This window comes from Nelumbo lutea, chromosome 1 (genome assembly GCF_056320005.1).
Source record: "Nelumbo lutea isolate HS-2025 chromosome 1, American lotus-T2T, whole genome shotgun sequence".
In the NCBI taxonomy this organism is placed as follows: domain Eukaryota; kingdom Viridiplantae; phylum Streptophyta; class Magnoliopsida; order Proteales; family Nelumbonaceae; genus Nelumbo; species Nelumbo lutea.
In genome coordinates this window covers 11,266,710-11,283,728 of record NC_142684.1, presented here as the reverse complement: position 1 = coordinate 11,283,728, position 17,019 = coordinate 11,266,710, and the positions used below count along the sequence as shown (strand labels likewise).

Sequence of the window (17,019 nt, the reverse complement as noted above, 5' to 3'; positions counted from 1 at the left end):
ACAGTGCATCAGTGCCTAAATTAATAGGCAATGGGTGTAGCAAAAATAAGTACTCGATTTCCATGGATTGTTGAGAATCACTCGTATTGCAATTTGCAAAGATAACCCTTTTCTACAATTATATAATGATTGACTGCAAAAGAAACATGACCCATTTTGATAGGCGTGCTCCGCGTCCTCTTGTTCTTTGGTCTGCCGAGTCAGAATAGTTACATCGGCTGATAGCTGAATGTTTATCGGATGAGTGACTTAAACTTGAAATGCCTGCTAGGATCCCAAAACAGAGCCTACTCCTGTGATTAAGCCCCAATCTTCTCATGAGGATTGAAGGAGATGCATGATTTGTTTTTTGGATGAATAGAATAATCATGTCATTGTCCATTGGAAAAGATGCCACAACTCAAATGATTATGTCATTTCTAAACTTGTTTCTCCTTAAGACAAACATGTCATTAGAGTTAACCATGTGAGATCTGTATAGTACTATAGGTCAACCAGGTGTTAGAAAGGCAGCATGGTTTATGCAAGTTTTATGTGTTTAAACAAGTTAATTGATATAAAGCAGTATGTGAGTACTAGTTTGAAACTTGAAGACTGATCTTTACCCAGATTTGTCTACATGAATGTGTTTCCCTCGGATCCTGCACAAGTATACCATTTCCATCAAAACCCCAGATGAACTCAGTCCCAATGAAACGTATATATTAATGCTGTATATTTCAGTCATGAGCATTCTCCGTTTATATCATGAACCCTGAAACTTATCGTAATATAATAATAATAATAATAATAATAATAATAATAATAATAATAATAATAATAATAATAATAATAATAATAACAACAACAACAACATAGTTTATTGAAAAATATGAGAAAATACAAGGGCAAGAAGTGGCCCAAAGGCCGCCACTAGAGCACTGGACCGAATGCAGCAAGAGCCAAAATCACTTGTCTTTACACCGGCAGAAACCAAAGACAAACCACTAAAGCAAATCAAACAATAATAATAATGGGCAATCTATGTTGTACAAACAACGTTTGGAAGTATGCATACTTGGTTAATTTTGGTCATCCATAGTGGACTTGTCAATGCATTTTACCTTCCTAGAAATCAATAGCATTCAGAGTATCAAAATAGACTGAATCCTTTGACAAGAAATTGCAGAATCCACAAATGCAGTTGGTCCTTAGCTTCCAAATCCATTAAATAAACCACAATCACAAATACATGATACATCTGTAGTTTAAAAGAAAAGGAGAAAGAAAACGAATATCTCCAACAACAATAATAATAATAATGGGCAATCTATGTTGTACAAACAACGTTTGGGAGTATGCATACTTGGTTAATTTTTGTCATCCATAGTGGACTTGTTAATGCATTTTACCTTCCCAGAAATCAATAGCATTCAGAGTATCAAAATAGACTGAACCCTTTGACAAGAAATTGCAGAATCCACAAATGCAGTTGGTCCTTAGCTTTCAAATCGGTTAAATAAACCACAATCACAAATACATGATACATCTGTAGTTTAAAAGAAAAGATGGGGAAAGAAAATGGGTATCTCCACAACCACTAATAAGCAGCCAGTTAACACATGCAAATTCAGACAAGTTCTGTATAGTTTCAGTATCACAAGCAAGAGAGTTGAGCAGTCTGAGGTGAAAGATGATTACATGCATTAGACCTTTTATCTTCTTGTTTCTGATTTTTTTTTTCATTTTTCTTCTTTTTTATAAGAAACAGTAACTTTCATTGATTAGAATAACTTGAGTACAACTGTCATCACCCAAAGAATGGTGGAGAACCCTCGAGAAAGAAACATATAGTAAAATAAGTAAAAAAACACTTTCCTGCATAAGATTAAAATATGGTGTGACGCATAAAATAATGTTTTAGTAATTGATGGAAAATTGGTAAGGATTTTGGTAGAAAGATCTGAGTCTTGTGGTTGTTGGAGTATTTTATCAAGAAAACCTACAGGATTGAAGAATTATCATTTAATTCATGTAACCAAAATCTCTCTCACCTGGAAGATGGTCTTTATGGGGCAGGCCTGTGTAATAAATAAAAGTGTATTTTTTAGGAGGGGGGAGGGGGGTAAATAAGTACAAGAAGATACATGAGAAAATGATGCATGAAAAAGAATAACAAATTTTGTAAGGCTACAGAAAAATTCTTGAATTCTGAACAGGTACAGCATCAATTGGATAGGGAGTCAAAGGGTGTGAGTTATGTAGATGAATACAAGGAGAATGTTGAATCAGGAGAGACATTAAAGACAATGAGGAAGAGGTCGATATGCGAGAGGAAGATGTTGAGGTGATGATTTCTAACTGAGCTAGACAGGTAGACAAGATGATTAGTGGAAAAAGTAAATGAAAAGGAAGATCAAGTAATTAAAAACCTTGGAACTTTTTTCTTGAGAGGTGAAGATTTTGCAAATGCCTTCTTGGAGCTCAAGAAAATGGATCAAGCTGTTGTTGATTTTTCATTTATTGAGCCTGATGATGTCGTGGAAGAGTAAATTTCAAACATGCTGGAGTTGGTAGTGTGAATTTGTTTTTGATAAATTGGATACTACTGTGAACTGTTGGTAGTGTGAATTTCTATTTGGGATAATGGGAATGGGGGGGAGTTGGTTGATTAGGACGTTGAGGTTTTTTTCTTTTTTTTTTTGCTCTTCTTGTCCCGAATGTTTGAGGATTAGAGAGCCTGTAAGTGAGGGGTGTTTTGTATGCTTTTTATGCTTATTCTCCTTTCAGGTGATTTCTTATCACCTTCCTTGTACCTTCTTCTTTCAATGAAATTGTCTTTAGTATAAAAAAAAAAAAGAAATTGTTCTAAGGGGGGCATGCTGGTAGGTTGATGCAGGAGAAAACAGTAGTATCTGGAGTTATCCATGAATTCCTTCTATTGGGGACCAAAATGTCATTGGACCAAAACTGAGTCCAAATGCTCCAGAGAAAGTGGAACAATTAATTGGCTCAGACAACAGGAAATGAAACTGGAATGAAAGATAGAAGTTATTGATGAACTTATCCTACCAGCTTTCAGAAAGGAGATCCTCAAGATAAAGCTTTTGAGGTACCCATGACCCATTAATCTTTGTTGGTACCCAGATTCAAAAGGTAATTCAGTCAGATAAGCTTACAACATTGCTGAGGAGGATGGGGAAGATCAAAACTTGAGAAGTTCTATATAATCTACTTTTACTAAGGTGCATTGGAGAACAATCTGGAAGCTACCTATTTCCCCAAACAAAAAAGTTTCCTAGTTTCCTTTGTATACAGATCGACATGATGCATTAACAATGAGATCTAAGTTATTCAGAAGGAAGATGATTAACAATCCTCTTGCCCAATTTATAATTAAGAACCAAAAATCATTTCCCATGCACATTGCACATGCAAGTAACGACAATTATTAAAGGTGTGTTTAGTTTGGAAGTCCTCCTGGACCAGGCAAAAAACACTTGGGTTAAATCAAGGCTGGATGAGGAGGTCAGAGACAAAAAGATCAAGCTGGACATCCTCATTGTTCCAACTGAAATTGTGAACTGTGTGTCATATATGGAAATTGGAAAGCTAGAAATGGTATAATCTTTAATCAGAATCTACCTAAACCTCATAAGATTATCTCTGATTTTTGCAACAACTATCTGGAGGTGAGGAAAATTTTGCAGCCAGAATTGCAAAATCTTGGAAAGACAGCAAGCTTGGACAGTGGCTTTATGAGATCATGCTAAGGTGAATTTTTTTGCTCATAGTTTGGCCAGCATGTTGCATAATCTCCACAAATGGTTTAGGCATTAGCAATAAGAGATGGAACAGTTCTACTTTGCAACTCCACACTCAGAATATAGTTGTGGAAAGTTAAGGACCTGGTGATGACTCCAATCAAGAGTAGTGAAGATGGACCAAAGTATGTGCTCTTTATTTTTAAAGATATTCTGCATTTATTGAAAAATATTAACTGGTTGTTGGCATTGTTGCATTTTACTGCTAGGCTGGGAAATGCAGCCCATAGTGCTGTATTCGTGGGTTTTCAGATCCAGGGGTCACAGTAGCCGCCCCACCCCACCCCCCCACCCACCCACCCACCCAGAATATATATATAGTTTACAAAGTAGACCCAAAAACTAAAGACGCAGGGTCCTGCCAACCAGTCAAACCCATGCGCCTTTGTTCTGCTTTTTGGTTTGTTTCTGTTTGTATTTGCTATTAATGGACTTCTTTTAGCGTCCCAAGCCGTCTGTAAAAATCTTAAAACAAAACATGAACCACCTCACTAGTTTTTGTTGGTAAATATGATTAAAATACTTAACAAATTAACAAAATTAGCTTCAAGGCCCTGAAGGAAAGAAAGGTATTCAATCACAAGTTTCACAATGTTGCTAAAAAAATATGAACCACCACCACTTTGTCCATGTCAACCTTCATCATGTCTCAATGTAAGTACTCAGCCTAGAGATAGCCTGTAATGCACACAATTACTCTTACCTCCATTGACCCAAATTCTACTGAAACAGTTTGAGTTGCAATACAGTCACCAAAAGCATTCCAAATTACAACTCTAATTCCCCAAGCCTGTTTAGGATAAAAATCAGCATCAGTTGACAACAGAAATCAAGGGAAAGGTCGGTTATAAACATACGGCTTTCTTTCATGCATATGCAAAAGTTAAGAGGAAAAGTAATAGCATTAATAGAATAAAGGTGCATGAAAACTGGTTGGAAGGCCAAGCTGACATAACTCAGGCCATTAGAAGTTTTTATACGAATCTATATATAGAAAAAAAAAAAAGATCATTAGCTATTGGAAATATTTCTCTGAAATTGCTGCATAATGAATTAATGGTGAGTGAATGCATTGAAAAAGGAATTTCAGCACAGAAAAGAAAAACAAAGAGGCCTTAAAGTTGATGAATGGCAACAAAGCACCCGGTTAAGATGGATTTAACATGACATTTTATAAGATGCATTAGAATATTGTTAAAAGCTATAGTCCAGAACATGTAATAGTTTTCAGGAGAATCAATACTTGGACAAAGCTACAAATGATATATTCCTTATATTGGACCCTAAAAAGAATGGTGCAATTGAGTTGAAGGACTTCTGCCTAACTAGTTTGATTTATAGTCCCTACAAGTTAGTAGTGAAAGTGTTAGCTAAAAGACTAGAAAAGGTGGTAGTTTAGGTGGTTGGTCCTACACAGATGCTTATATGGAATGAAGGCAAATCCTATACGGGGTGTAAATTACAAGTGAATTTGTTCATGCTAGGCTCAAAAGTGGGGTTCTGGGGTTAATTTCCAAAATTGATTTGGAGATGTTGTATTACCATGTGAAATGTGGATTTTTGGAGGAAGTCTTCCAGATTACAAGGTTTGAGGAGAAGTGGAAAGAATGGATTTTCTCCTGTATATCAAAAGTTTAATTTTTTTTATCAGCAAGTAAAAATTCTTTTATTAATTTAGGAAGAAAACTTACAACCAAAAGTTTAATTTTCTATATTGGTGAATCATGAATGGATCTTCTTTGGAGTTCTTCCAAGCATTTCATGGTATCAGGCAAGGTGATCCCATTTCACCATCTTGTTTTTTGAGTGGTGGAGGTATTGAGCTATATGTTACACATGAGGGTCAGATTTAGAATGTTAGGATGTTGGTGTCTAAGGAAATGTAAGTTACCCAAATATAGGAAACATGTCTCTAATTAATGAAATCCAACTGGGTATAGGGAGAGAAGTGGTTTGTGGAAGGAGTTGGAGGATATTAGAGGACTTTGGGAGGGCCCGTGCTGCTTAATGTCACTAGATTCATAGAGGAGTCCACCAGTGTGAGAAGAGGAAACAACACATTAATAATTTTGAGTTGAAGGAGGTTCCTCTACTTAATGGCAACTTCACCTGGTCTAATTTACAAGCAAACCCGATCTGCTCAAAGTTGGATAGATTTTTATTCACAACAGATTGGAAGGAACACTAAGGGGTGATTACTTCCAGGACATTGCCTAGGGTAACATCAGATCACTGACTTATCACTTTAATGAAAGAGGAGACTGGCAATAGAGGTCCCACACCGTTCAGATTTGAGAATATGTGGCTGGCTCACACTAGCTTTATTGAGATGGTTAAGACTTGGTGGAATAGAAGTGATTCAAGGGCCAACTGGAGGGTATGAAATTCCATTGGAAGTTGAAGCAGTTAAAAGCAAAGATTAAAGAATGGAATACCCTTCATTTTGGCAGAATTGAGGAAAGAAAGCAAGAAGTGATTGGTAAAATTGAGGAGTTTATGAAATTCCATTGGAAGTTGAAGCAGTTAAAAGCAAAGATTAAAGAATGGAATACCCTTCATTTTGGCAGAATTAAGGAAAGAAAGCAAGAAGTGATTGGTAAAATTGAAGAGTTTATGAAATTCCATTGGAAGTTGAAGCAGTTAAAAGCAAAGATTAAAGAATGGAATACCCTTCATTTTGGCAGAATTGAGGAAAGAAAGCAAGAAGTGATTGGTAAAATTGAGGAGTTGGATGCCAAGGAAAGGGGGGCTCTTTTGAGGAGAGGGATAAGCAAGTGAGATGGGAACTTAGGAAACAACTTGAGGACATTTTGTATAAAGAAGTTAGTTGGAAACAGAAGTCTAGGCACAAGTGGGTGAAAGAGGGAGATAGAAACACCAAATTCTTTTATGCAATGGCCAATGGCAAGAAAAGAAAGAATCTTATTTCCAAACTGGAGGTGGATGGGGTGACACTTACACACCAAGCTAAGATTACTAGGGTCGGAGCATTTTAAGTCAATCTATTGAAGACCATTAAGTCAAAGGATTTGGTTGGAAGGACTAGACTGGCCCAAACTCTCTGAAATGCTAAGATATGGCTTGAAAGAAGCTTTGAGGTGGAGGAAATAAGAGAAGCAATCTTTGTAATGTACAGATCTAAAGCTCTAGGGCCGGATGGTTTCACAATGGCCTTTTACTAGGATTGTTGGGAGATGCTAAAACCAAATATCCTAAAAGTTTTTCATGAACTTTTTAAAAGGGGTAATAAATCCGGGGTTAAATTCAACTTTTATCACTTTAGTCCCAAAGAAAGTTGGAGCAAGTCATCCAAGAGATTTTAGACCTATCAGTTTGGTGAATAGATTGTATAAAATCATTGCTAAGGTCTTGTCTCGAAGAATTAAAGAGGTGCTTCCAAGCATAATTTCACAAAACCAAGGGGCTTTTGTGGGAAATAGGCAGATTATGGATCAAATCTTAATTGCTAATGAATGTGTGGAAGATTTAAAGAGAACAAAGAAGAAATAATTGTGTGCAAACTGGACTTGGAGAATGTTTATGATACGGTGGATTGGTCTTTTCTAATGCAAGTGATGGATTATTTTGGGTTTGGGAAGATACGGTGCAAATGGATCATGGGTTGTATGGAGACAATGTCATTAGTTCATTACTCAATTTTGGTAAATGGAGCTGTAGTAGATCACTTTCAAACCATTAGAGGAATCAGACAAGGGGATCCCCTTTCTCCTTCCCTTCATATCTTGATTACAGATGTGTTAGGGAAGTTAATGGAGAGGGCAGATTCGAGGAACCTAATGAAGGGGTGGAGGGTTGGGCAAGATAAAATACCTATCACTCACCTACAATTTGTTGATGACACAATTCTTTTCTGTGAAGGGGAGGATATCAGATGGATGAGAAATTTGAAGTTGGAAGTTCAAACCTTTGAGAAAATGTCAAACATGAAGGTGAATTTTGATAAGAGCTGTGTGGTGGGGATTAATTATTGGGGTGTATGGTATCACAATGGCCTTTGTAGTATTTGGGGATGCCCTTAGGGGATAATCCAAGGAAGGATAGCTTTTGGAGCCCAGTAATTGATAGATTCACAATAAGGTTGGCCTCTTGGAAGAAGAACTACCTATCTCTGGGTGGTAGAATCACTTCTATTAAGGCCACCTTGTCTAGCTTGCCAGTTTACCATCTTTCTTTCAGGATTCTAAATAAAGTAAGCAAAATGTTGGAAATTTTGATGAGAGATTTCTTGTGGGAACCAAGGGAAGACAGGGAAGTCCATAGGGTGAAGTGGGAAATAGTGTCTAGGAGTATGGCTGATGGAGGCTTGGGATTAGGCAACATTTAGAAGAGAAATGAAGCTTTCTAGGAAAAGTGGTTGTGAAAGCTAGCAAGAGAAAGCGACAAATTGTGGGGTAAGGTAATGCTGAGCATTCATGGGCAGGCAGATGGTGGTTGGGACTCTAGGGTCTTGGCAAGGACTACTAGTACCTCTCCTTGGCGATCCATAAATACCATTCTTCCCTCTTTTCTGCAGCACATCAAGTATGATCTTTGTTCTGGAAACTAGGTGAAGTTCTAGGAGCATCTTTGGGTGGGTGATATGCCTTCAAAAGACCAAATCCCTTCTGTTTTCTCTCTCCTAATATAAAGGGAAAACTGTGTCTAACATCTCGGTCCCTTCTGAGTCCAACTTTGGTTTTGATTGAGATTTGGGCCTAGGGAATAGGGATTCAGAACTTGAAAATGTTTTGGGGTTAATTCAGGTTTTAAAGGGGGTGGTTTTAGATCTTTCAAAACGGGACAGCAGAATTTGGACCTTATCTCCTTTCGGTGTCTTTTCTTGTGCATCTTTCTTTAAGCCTTTGGTGCAACCTGCTAGTTCCATTGCCCAAACTTTTCTAGTAAAAGAAGTATGGGGTAAACCAATCCCTCCAAGGGTTGGAGCTTTTTGTTGGGAATTCTTCTTGGAAAGTTGTAATACCTGTGACTTACTCTTTCAGCTGTGAGCCCTCAGTGGTCACCACCAATTCCAGGTTTTATAAAATTAAACTTTGATGATAGTAGCGAATAGAATCCAGGACCGTCAGGAGTTGGAGGTGTATTCAGAGATGAAAATGGGAAGGTGGTTGCTATGTACACAAGCCCCATTGGGGTTGGTGAGTCCCTTAGAGCTGAGATGTTTTCTGTTTTGGAAGGGTTAAGAAAGGCAATGAAGCTGAACGTTCAAAAGTTAGTGGTTGAAGGAGACTCAAAGTTGATTGTAAACTGGTTAGGGTAGGATAGTGGTTTATGGAAATTTTCCAATGAAAGGAGGGAGGTTAAGTGGTTATCCAATGGGCTGGAAGTTCAGTATCGTTGGGTGAAGAGAACTGCAAATACATTGGCAAAGCAAGGGGTGGGAAGGGAGCAAATGTTTTGGGCTATTTTGTAATTTCCTTCTTGTTCTCTTGGGGAGAGAAGTCATTTTACCTCTTCCCAGAGTGCTGTATGCAATCCATTCTTTTCTTAATATATGAGTTTCTGTTATTGATCCAAAAATAAATCCACTGTTATTTATCAAAAAAAAAAAATATAGGAAACATTTCAGAAATGTCATATGGAGATATTAAAAAATATAGACATGGTGGAAATATTGTGAAATATGCAGAAATATATAATAATATTTTATAAAACGACAAAATAAACATAGATGCACCCTTTTAGATTATTATCTTGTTCAAAACCATCAAACAAAGCCAAGAAACTGTAGTTAATAGACATCATAAGACACTGTGAAGTTCTGCAGAATTCAAGGGTTAAAAATACATAATAGATCAAGTTCAAGAAAAATTTGAACTCATAGAAAGGGCAAATGATTCTAATAGATCAAGTAATAATCTACTACAAACTAAACAGACAAAAACTAATTTAAAATCACATCCAAAAAGAATTTTGAGATGGCTCAAAGTGACCATCCTCTTCACTAAGCACTAACCAGGCAAAAATACTACTACTTGGGTAAGAGAATGACGATTAGTAATGTGTCAATCAGAGTACCCTTGGTAGTTTTCACTAGAAAATGTGTCAATCATAGTAATATTTCAAACGGGTACCCATGGAAATAGAAATATGCTGCAGAAGTATTAGGAAATATGTCAACATTTTAAACTATGCATAAGATTGCAATTAGGATTTACTGAAGGCTTCCGATTGGGGGAGAATGGTCCTATAATTTCTCTTTACAATATGTTGATGACAAGCTAACTTTTATCAATGTTTTGGTGGACCAAGCACTCAATTTGCGGGCTATTGGGAAAAAAAATGAAGCCATGTCCAATCTTAAGTTCAATTTGGGTAAGGCCATGATGATTGGTAATGGCAAGTTGGCTACATAAATGGGGACCTTCTTGAACATTGTGCTGATGTTTTCAGATGTCAAGACTGTCAAGTTAGGTATTTGCCTTTTTTTTATAAATGAGAGTAATTTTATTGAAATAAATATCAGAAATACAAACAGCCTAGGAAGAGGCACGAGATGTTACCTCCCCCAAGGACTGAATCATAAACACTAAACATGCCCAAACCTAGGAATCTCCTTCTACTAACAAATTGTTCACTCCTAATTGACTAGCCATTTGTATACCTTGTACCGCTGCTAGTAGCTCTGCCCTTACAGAATCACCTTCACCCACTGGTCCTGAGAAAAGAGACAACATATTGCTGTCTTTATCTCTCAGAATTCCTCCAATTCTGGATGGACCTAGGTTACCTTGGCAGCTGCCATCAAAGTCCAATTAGGTGTTTACCTTTACACATCTTGGAAATCCAATTGGAGCAAAAGATTTGGCTTTACCTACTTAATCATTGGGAGGAAGAACCACTCCTATCAAGAGTATTTTGGTCAGTCTTCCAGGGTAATTTTTTATCAATTGTGAATGTTCCAACTTCCAACAATAATAACAGACAAGATGAAAAAGAACTCAAAAGAGATTTCTTGTTGGGTGGAGGGAGAAATGGAAAGAGGCTGAATTACATGCCCTCATTATAATTGGGTTGAGATGAGTTTGATTTTTGATTATGCATGCATATATATAGGAATATTACACAGATACCCCCAGTCTAATGCCTTGTTTATCAGCAATACGGAAAACCATTCATTCATTAAGATCTTAAAATGAAAGGATTACAACAAGTTGTGAGAAACTAGCATAATCCATTACAAAACAAACCACCCAACACTGTATTACAACTGTGCCCAGTACACATGTTGTCTTTGAACCCCTTGCTTAGCCAAGCCATCTGACAAGCTGTTAGCAGATGGTCATTTGAAGCACCTGAATTCATTTCTAAGATGCCAAATTACCACCTCATCTTCTTTTCAATCACCCCACTACTAGCTTTGAATCACCTTCAATGATCAAACTACCAATTCCCTACTCTTTAGCTTTTTCAACCTTAAAGACTGTTGCTAAAAATTCTGCCCTTACTGAATCACCTTGCTCAATTGGGTCTGAATACAAGGCACATTTAATACCAGCCTCATCCTTAATCACCCCTCCAAATCCTGAGGGACCAAGATTGCCCACAAAAATCAAATTTCAGTTTCTTCCAACCAGCCACTGGGGGTGACCAAACCTCTAGGATCTTTTGTATCCTAGAGGAAAAGCCAACTATTGGCCCCCAACTCCTGAAGAAGTTCTCCACCTTAAAGTCTGAAAACAGTTTTGAGGTCTTTACCCATGTGCAACTCCTAGAGTTATGAATTCTATCACAGTCTAATACCTATTTTTCTCATGACATGCTTGTAATATTTTATTTATTTTTTTGATAAGTAAAGAGTCATATTCCATTAATTCAAAGATCGGTTACATGAAAATCCCCTTAGAGAGGCACGAGGTGCTGCCTTCATACAGAAAACACAAAAACTACATCAAAAAGTGCATGACTGTTAAAAAGACACAAATTACAGTTGCACCCAAAACAATGTTTCCTTGTTTGTCCCTTGTTTTGCCAAGACATCAGCAAATGCATTAGCTGATCTCCCAACCCACTGTACTGTTACAGACATATTCCTTGTCAGCCATTTGAATTTCTTTATCTCACTCTTGTAGTCCCACGTGAAATCCTCCAGATTATTTAACCAGTTCACCACTGTCTTAGCGTCCCCTTCAACCAGAAGCTGCTCCACACCCATTTCTTTTGCAAGAATTATTCCTTGTATTGCAGCTAACAGCTCTGCCTGAATAGAGTTCCCAACACCTAAAGGACTAGAGTATAGTAAGACAGCCTCTCCAGCCTCATTCCTCAGTACACCTCCCAAAGCAGAGGGACCCGGGTTGCCCTGGCTACTTCCATCAAAATTCAGCTTCAAAGAACCGTGAGGAGGGGGGACCCAGCTTGTCATTACCTTTATCCTTGAGGAGCAACAACTTGCTACTGATAACCAATCCCTCCAACAGTCAGTAAAGGAGAAATGATCAAACAAATCTAGAGTCTTTAACCAATGTATTGCCCTATACAAAATGCAGCCCTTCAAGGCCTGACTGCTTCTCCCCTTTTCCTGGAAGATCCTGGCATTCCTTTCTTCCCAAATTTTCCATAACAGGGCTGCTCGTGCACACCTCCACATCTTCCTTCCTCTTTTATGGGGCCAATAGAACATAGAAGGGTTAAAGATTGTAGTTACTTCTGTTGGCATATCCCATCTACACCCAAACAATGATAGAAGCCAAGGAAGTAACTGTTGTATAGGTTATGTGTATCTGTCCAAAGTTGTATAGGTTGTGTATCTGTCCAAAGATGTGAAGGCAATCTAGGGTTGTGTGTTAAGCCATTCATCTTCTCAAAATACACCCTACTTTCATCTCCCACCAAAAACTTCATTACCCTTTGGACAGATATACATAACTTATACAACTTCATTCAGTCCTTTTTATTCAAAAAGCACCGCTTAGCACAGAACCCTAGACTACCTATCACATCTCTTTCCTTCTAACTGAAGATTTTAGAATTTCTCTCCACCCAAACCATCCAAACGAGAGTAGACCTAGAACATTTCCACAAGATTCCACCCGTTCTCTTTGGCCACATGACGAAGGTCACAAGATCAAATACGCCACTAATCACAAAAGTATATTCCACCTGCATGGCTGCATCCAAACAGAATAAAAAACCTTTCTCAAATGCCTACAACAAAAGGGCAAGAGATTAGAAGGTCATAACAACTCTCACCACTATCTTTGCATGGAAAACACCTATTAGGGGATATGCAAAGGAAGGTTCTTCTTTTTTGAAGATTGTCCACGGTATTTAACCTCCAAAGAAAAGCTTCCCAACAGAGAGAACCAATCTTTTAAAATTAATCCTTCTGTATTTCTTATGTATTTTTTCCAAAACTTTGTACCTTGCTTCATTTGGGTGCACACCTGACCTGACCTTATATATTGGACCTTGGGCACTAGAAGGCCTTTGCACTTTCCCATGCCTCTCACTTTTAAACACTAGATGCAACTCTCTTATCTCCTAGTTTTGGTTTTGTTATTTTTAATTAAATTATAATGAAAATGTTTGGCCATTTTTTTCTGGGATAATCATAAGATGAACCACACATATGCTACTTATTTTAAGGAACAAGATAATGTTAAATCTCAGACTAATGTCTAGCATGAATCGCATACTTAACTATGATAAGGTTCGAAAAGTATTCCAAGTTCCAACCATCATAAACTCAAGCATCTACTTGCAGAATAAAACAAAAGCTTAGGGTTGTATAGGAAGTTCAAAACTTCAAATGCAAGAACATATAGAATGAAAATTAAAAACAGAATGCAATAATACCAAGACATGAAGAGTCTAAGAAAGATACCTCAAAAGGGGCTCTAAAATGTTTTGCAAGAAACAAGGCTATTTACATGCGGTAGAAGTTTTGCAAACCGGAGCTTCCAAATCCTCTTCACTATCTTCAATTCAACATCAGCTGCATAGAAGGATATGGTGTCTGTAAAGACTATTATTTTTCCATCTTTCAAGCTTCCAACCGGATAAATCACGCTAAGGCTTCTCTTACGGGCAAACTTTACACCTTCAAGAACAACAGTGTGCTGTTTAACCCAACCACCCCCACAGAAATCCTTCAAAACCCATATGTCAAACTGCGCCGTGGAGTCAACTCGAGTCGCAAATGCTAAAAATCCCCCACATTCCAACAGTCTATCTTGCCTTCCACATACAGGGAGTGGTGTCCTGTGAAAAGTTTCATCAGCTGTATCTATGGAACACATGTAATCCTTGTCCTCTTCCAAAGAATTCGTCAAGTAATGCAGGAAGCCTTTAGTAGAAATATGCTCATTAGTGCGTGGGTAAAATTCCTCAAGCACAGTAACATGTCTCCATGTAGCAGAACCTAGGGTGAGTATTTCACACATGCGGAAATCCTTGTTCATATGAAAGATTAAGACTTTATAATCTCCTGTGACGGGATGAAATGTGAATCCATACCGAAATGAGTATGAAGAATTAGACAATCTATCGTTAGCAGGGATCTTTACACATTCTTTGGTGATGGGGTTACCGACGAATAAATCTCCACTCTGGTGGTGGATGTCGTCCAACAAGATTAAGCCATTGCAACTGGCACAAATTCGAAATCGATATGGGAGGTCAATACTCAAATCCCGAACCCTGAACTTCTCTCCCTTCTTCTCCAGACAAGCGGTGCTCAATATGTACCACTCCTTAGTGGGATCACGGTATTGACCAAGTAAAGCAGATTCAGAACGGGAGAGATGTTGATCGATGAAGGAGGGTTCCGATATCAGCTTAGTCCAGAGCTTGCATACTGGCCGTAAGCCATAAAGCACATGGGCTGGGATGTTAACGAGGATTAGGAAAATGATTTCCTCCGGCACGTTTTCGAAATCCACCTTCCGATTCTTCTTCCTTCTACTTCTCTTTCCATCGTTTCTGGTTTCAGACATCCCTGCTCCCACTGCCTTCCTTGCTCAAACCTTTTTTCAGGCAGGCGTCGCTCCAGCTTTTTTTTTTTTACTGTTTGTCTTTTGACTCCGGGCTTGACTCTGAATGCTCTTTCTTGCGCTGGAAGCAAGAAGCCACCTTCCTTTTTGGTGAGAGGACGAGCCGCTCTTACGCCATTAGATTGGAATATATATTTAACTGCAATGAACAATGGCCTACCCTGTAGTTATTGATCTTTTTCCGCCCTTTTCTTCTTCTCTGCTGCGGCCTGCGAGTGACGAGTGACGACGGTTCTGCTTTCTCACACTGTTTAATCGTTGGAGTGGAGACGGAGCAGGGTGGACGTGAGACCGACTGGCCAGAAGCCATTCTACGGAGAGCTTAAAGTTCCGCGGTGGTGAGGCCCCCACAGACCAAGATCCCATTGGAAAGGCTGCAATCTCGCGGGATGATTCCCCCGCTTCCGCCACTCCAGGAGTGATGTGTCGTGGAGGGACCTTCCAAATGGGTAGCGTTCGGTTCGGTTCAATCAATCATTCTCTTTTAATGGGAATTAATGGGAATTGGAAACTGGAGAGAAGGATATGATTTTATAAATGGATTAGAGGTTTTTTGAATTCTTATCTATATACTAAAGCAAAACAAGGAATTTTATCTTTTTTTTATTTTATTTTATTCCATATCATTTTTACAAATAACTAATAGATAAATACACCATTATTCTCTCCTAAATTATCTCTAATTCCTATTTATCTTCTCCCCCACTTATAATCTATATATATTTAAATAAATTTTGAATTAAAAATTTTAAATATTAGAATAAAATTATGTAATAACTTTAAAATATTTATTAAAAACACAAAAATAACTATAATAGATTTAATAATATTCAGATTGTTAATAATTTTATATTTTTACAATATTCATAATGAAATTATGTAATAACAATATAAATTTTAATAACTAAATAATGTTTTAAATTTTAATAATAATTTATTTAATTGGATTTAAATACAAGTAGTCCATTCTGGATTGGGACAATACAAGTAGTCCATTCTCCAAAATGGTAGTTCTACAGTCTTTTTGGGAAGATCTTCTAGTAGTTCTTACAGTCAAGATACATTAAGCTTTTGCATGAAGATTTAAGTAGCCTGAAACTAATTTGGCTACTATGCATCTTTTTGTGTCTTTCCGTACAAGAATAAAGCGAGAAAGATGCAAAAAACTCCATTTGGAGTTTCCCGAAATCAGCCCAAAATGGACTTATTGCATCTTTTTGACACACCGACTTTGGCGATTAAATCTATTACGAACCAAACGAAAAAAGACTGGCATGGTCTACCTCGACTTATAAACAGCTGAAAGACTGCATGAAAGACACGCCAAACAGGTCTTATATTATCGTAGGTCTTCACTAGGACCAGCAGTCAATAAGAGACGTTACTGGTGATGTAAAATAATATTGGTGACCTATTTTGCCTTAACTTTTGTGAATTTGCGAGATGACAAAAATATGTGATACATTCATGTAGTTTCTATTAATGTCCATCTTTAAGTGATGGTAAGCATGTATTTCTTCGTCATAGACACAATTTCCAATTTTTGTAACCTAAGTTTTCCTAGAAAATACCTTCTTCAGTCTGCATTAGTTTTCCTTAAAATGGAAACCAAATTTGCAGATTAAAATGTTTCAACTATTATTATTTGTTCTCTTTTTTAACTGTGAAAAAATTTTAACCCCCCTGGCCCCTTCTATATGTAGAAACGACAAAGAAAACTAGATTTTCAGTATAACAGGAACACAAATTTAGCTTAGATATTTCGGTCTAAGAAGGTTCTCTGACAATGTTTAAATGGAGCCCTAATTGCATGAGTATGTAGTGTATGACATTACTTTGCTTGGACCACTTTCCAGTAAAAAAGGGTATGTATGAAGAATTGATCCAAGGTTGTTGTAGTCTTGTAGAAATATTTTTCCTTCACAAATAAAAGGCAACACTATGAAATCTTGAAACGCCTACTTTATTGCTGAAATCAACAAACTAGATTATCAGTGAAAGCCATTGGGAATTCACTTGACTCAAATTGCAACCCAGAGAATTGTCTTTGGATAGGGTTTAAGTGGCCTCAGATCAACATACCCACAATGGCACTACAACTTAATTGTATAAGGTAATTAACCAAGATGTTTTCTTGATTCTATTTATGTAATGATCTCTAAATTGCTTGACATTTGTGCTCATTGATGCTGATGAAAAGTTGT

At 37.5% G+C, this 17,019-nt stretch overlaps 1 protein-coding gene across 2 annotated transcripts; it reads right to left on the bottom strand.

The window, feature by feature from the left end:
- Nucleotides 1-341: 341 nt before the first annotated feature.
- On the bottom strand, nt 342-15,273 carry LOC148873517 (F-box protein At3g07870-like). 2 transcript variants are annotated; one of them, XR_016105929.1, is made up of 3 exons: nt 13,648-15,273; nt 4,507-4,593; nt 342-641 (listed from the first exon to the last, which is right to left on the bottom strand). XR_016105929.1 is itself a non-coding variant. In XM_088966875.1 (2 exons), the coding sequence occupies exon 1, from the start codon at nt 14,756-14,758 to the stop codon at nt 13,661-13,663; it is 1,098 nt and encodes a 365-aa protein (XP_088823001.1). In that variant the 5' UTR covers nt 14,759-15,108; the 3' UTR covers nt 392-641; nt 13,648-13,660. The 2 variants fall into 2 exon arrangements, 1 of the variants encoding a protein (XP_088823001.1); XM_088966875.1 differs by lacking the exon at nt 4,507-4,593 and having other exon boundaries at nt 392-641; nt 13,648-15,108.
- Nucleotides 15,274-17,019: the final 1,746 nt, after the last annotated feature.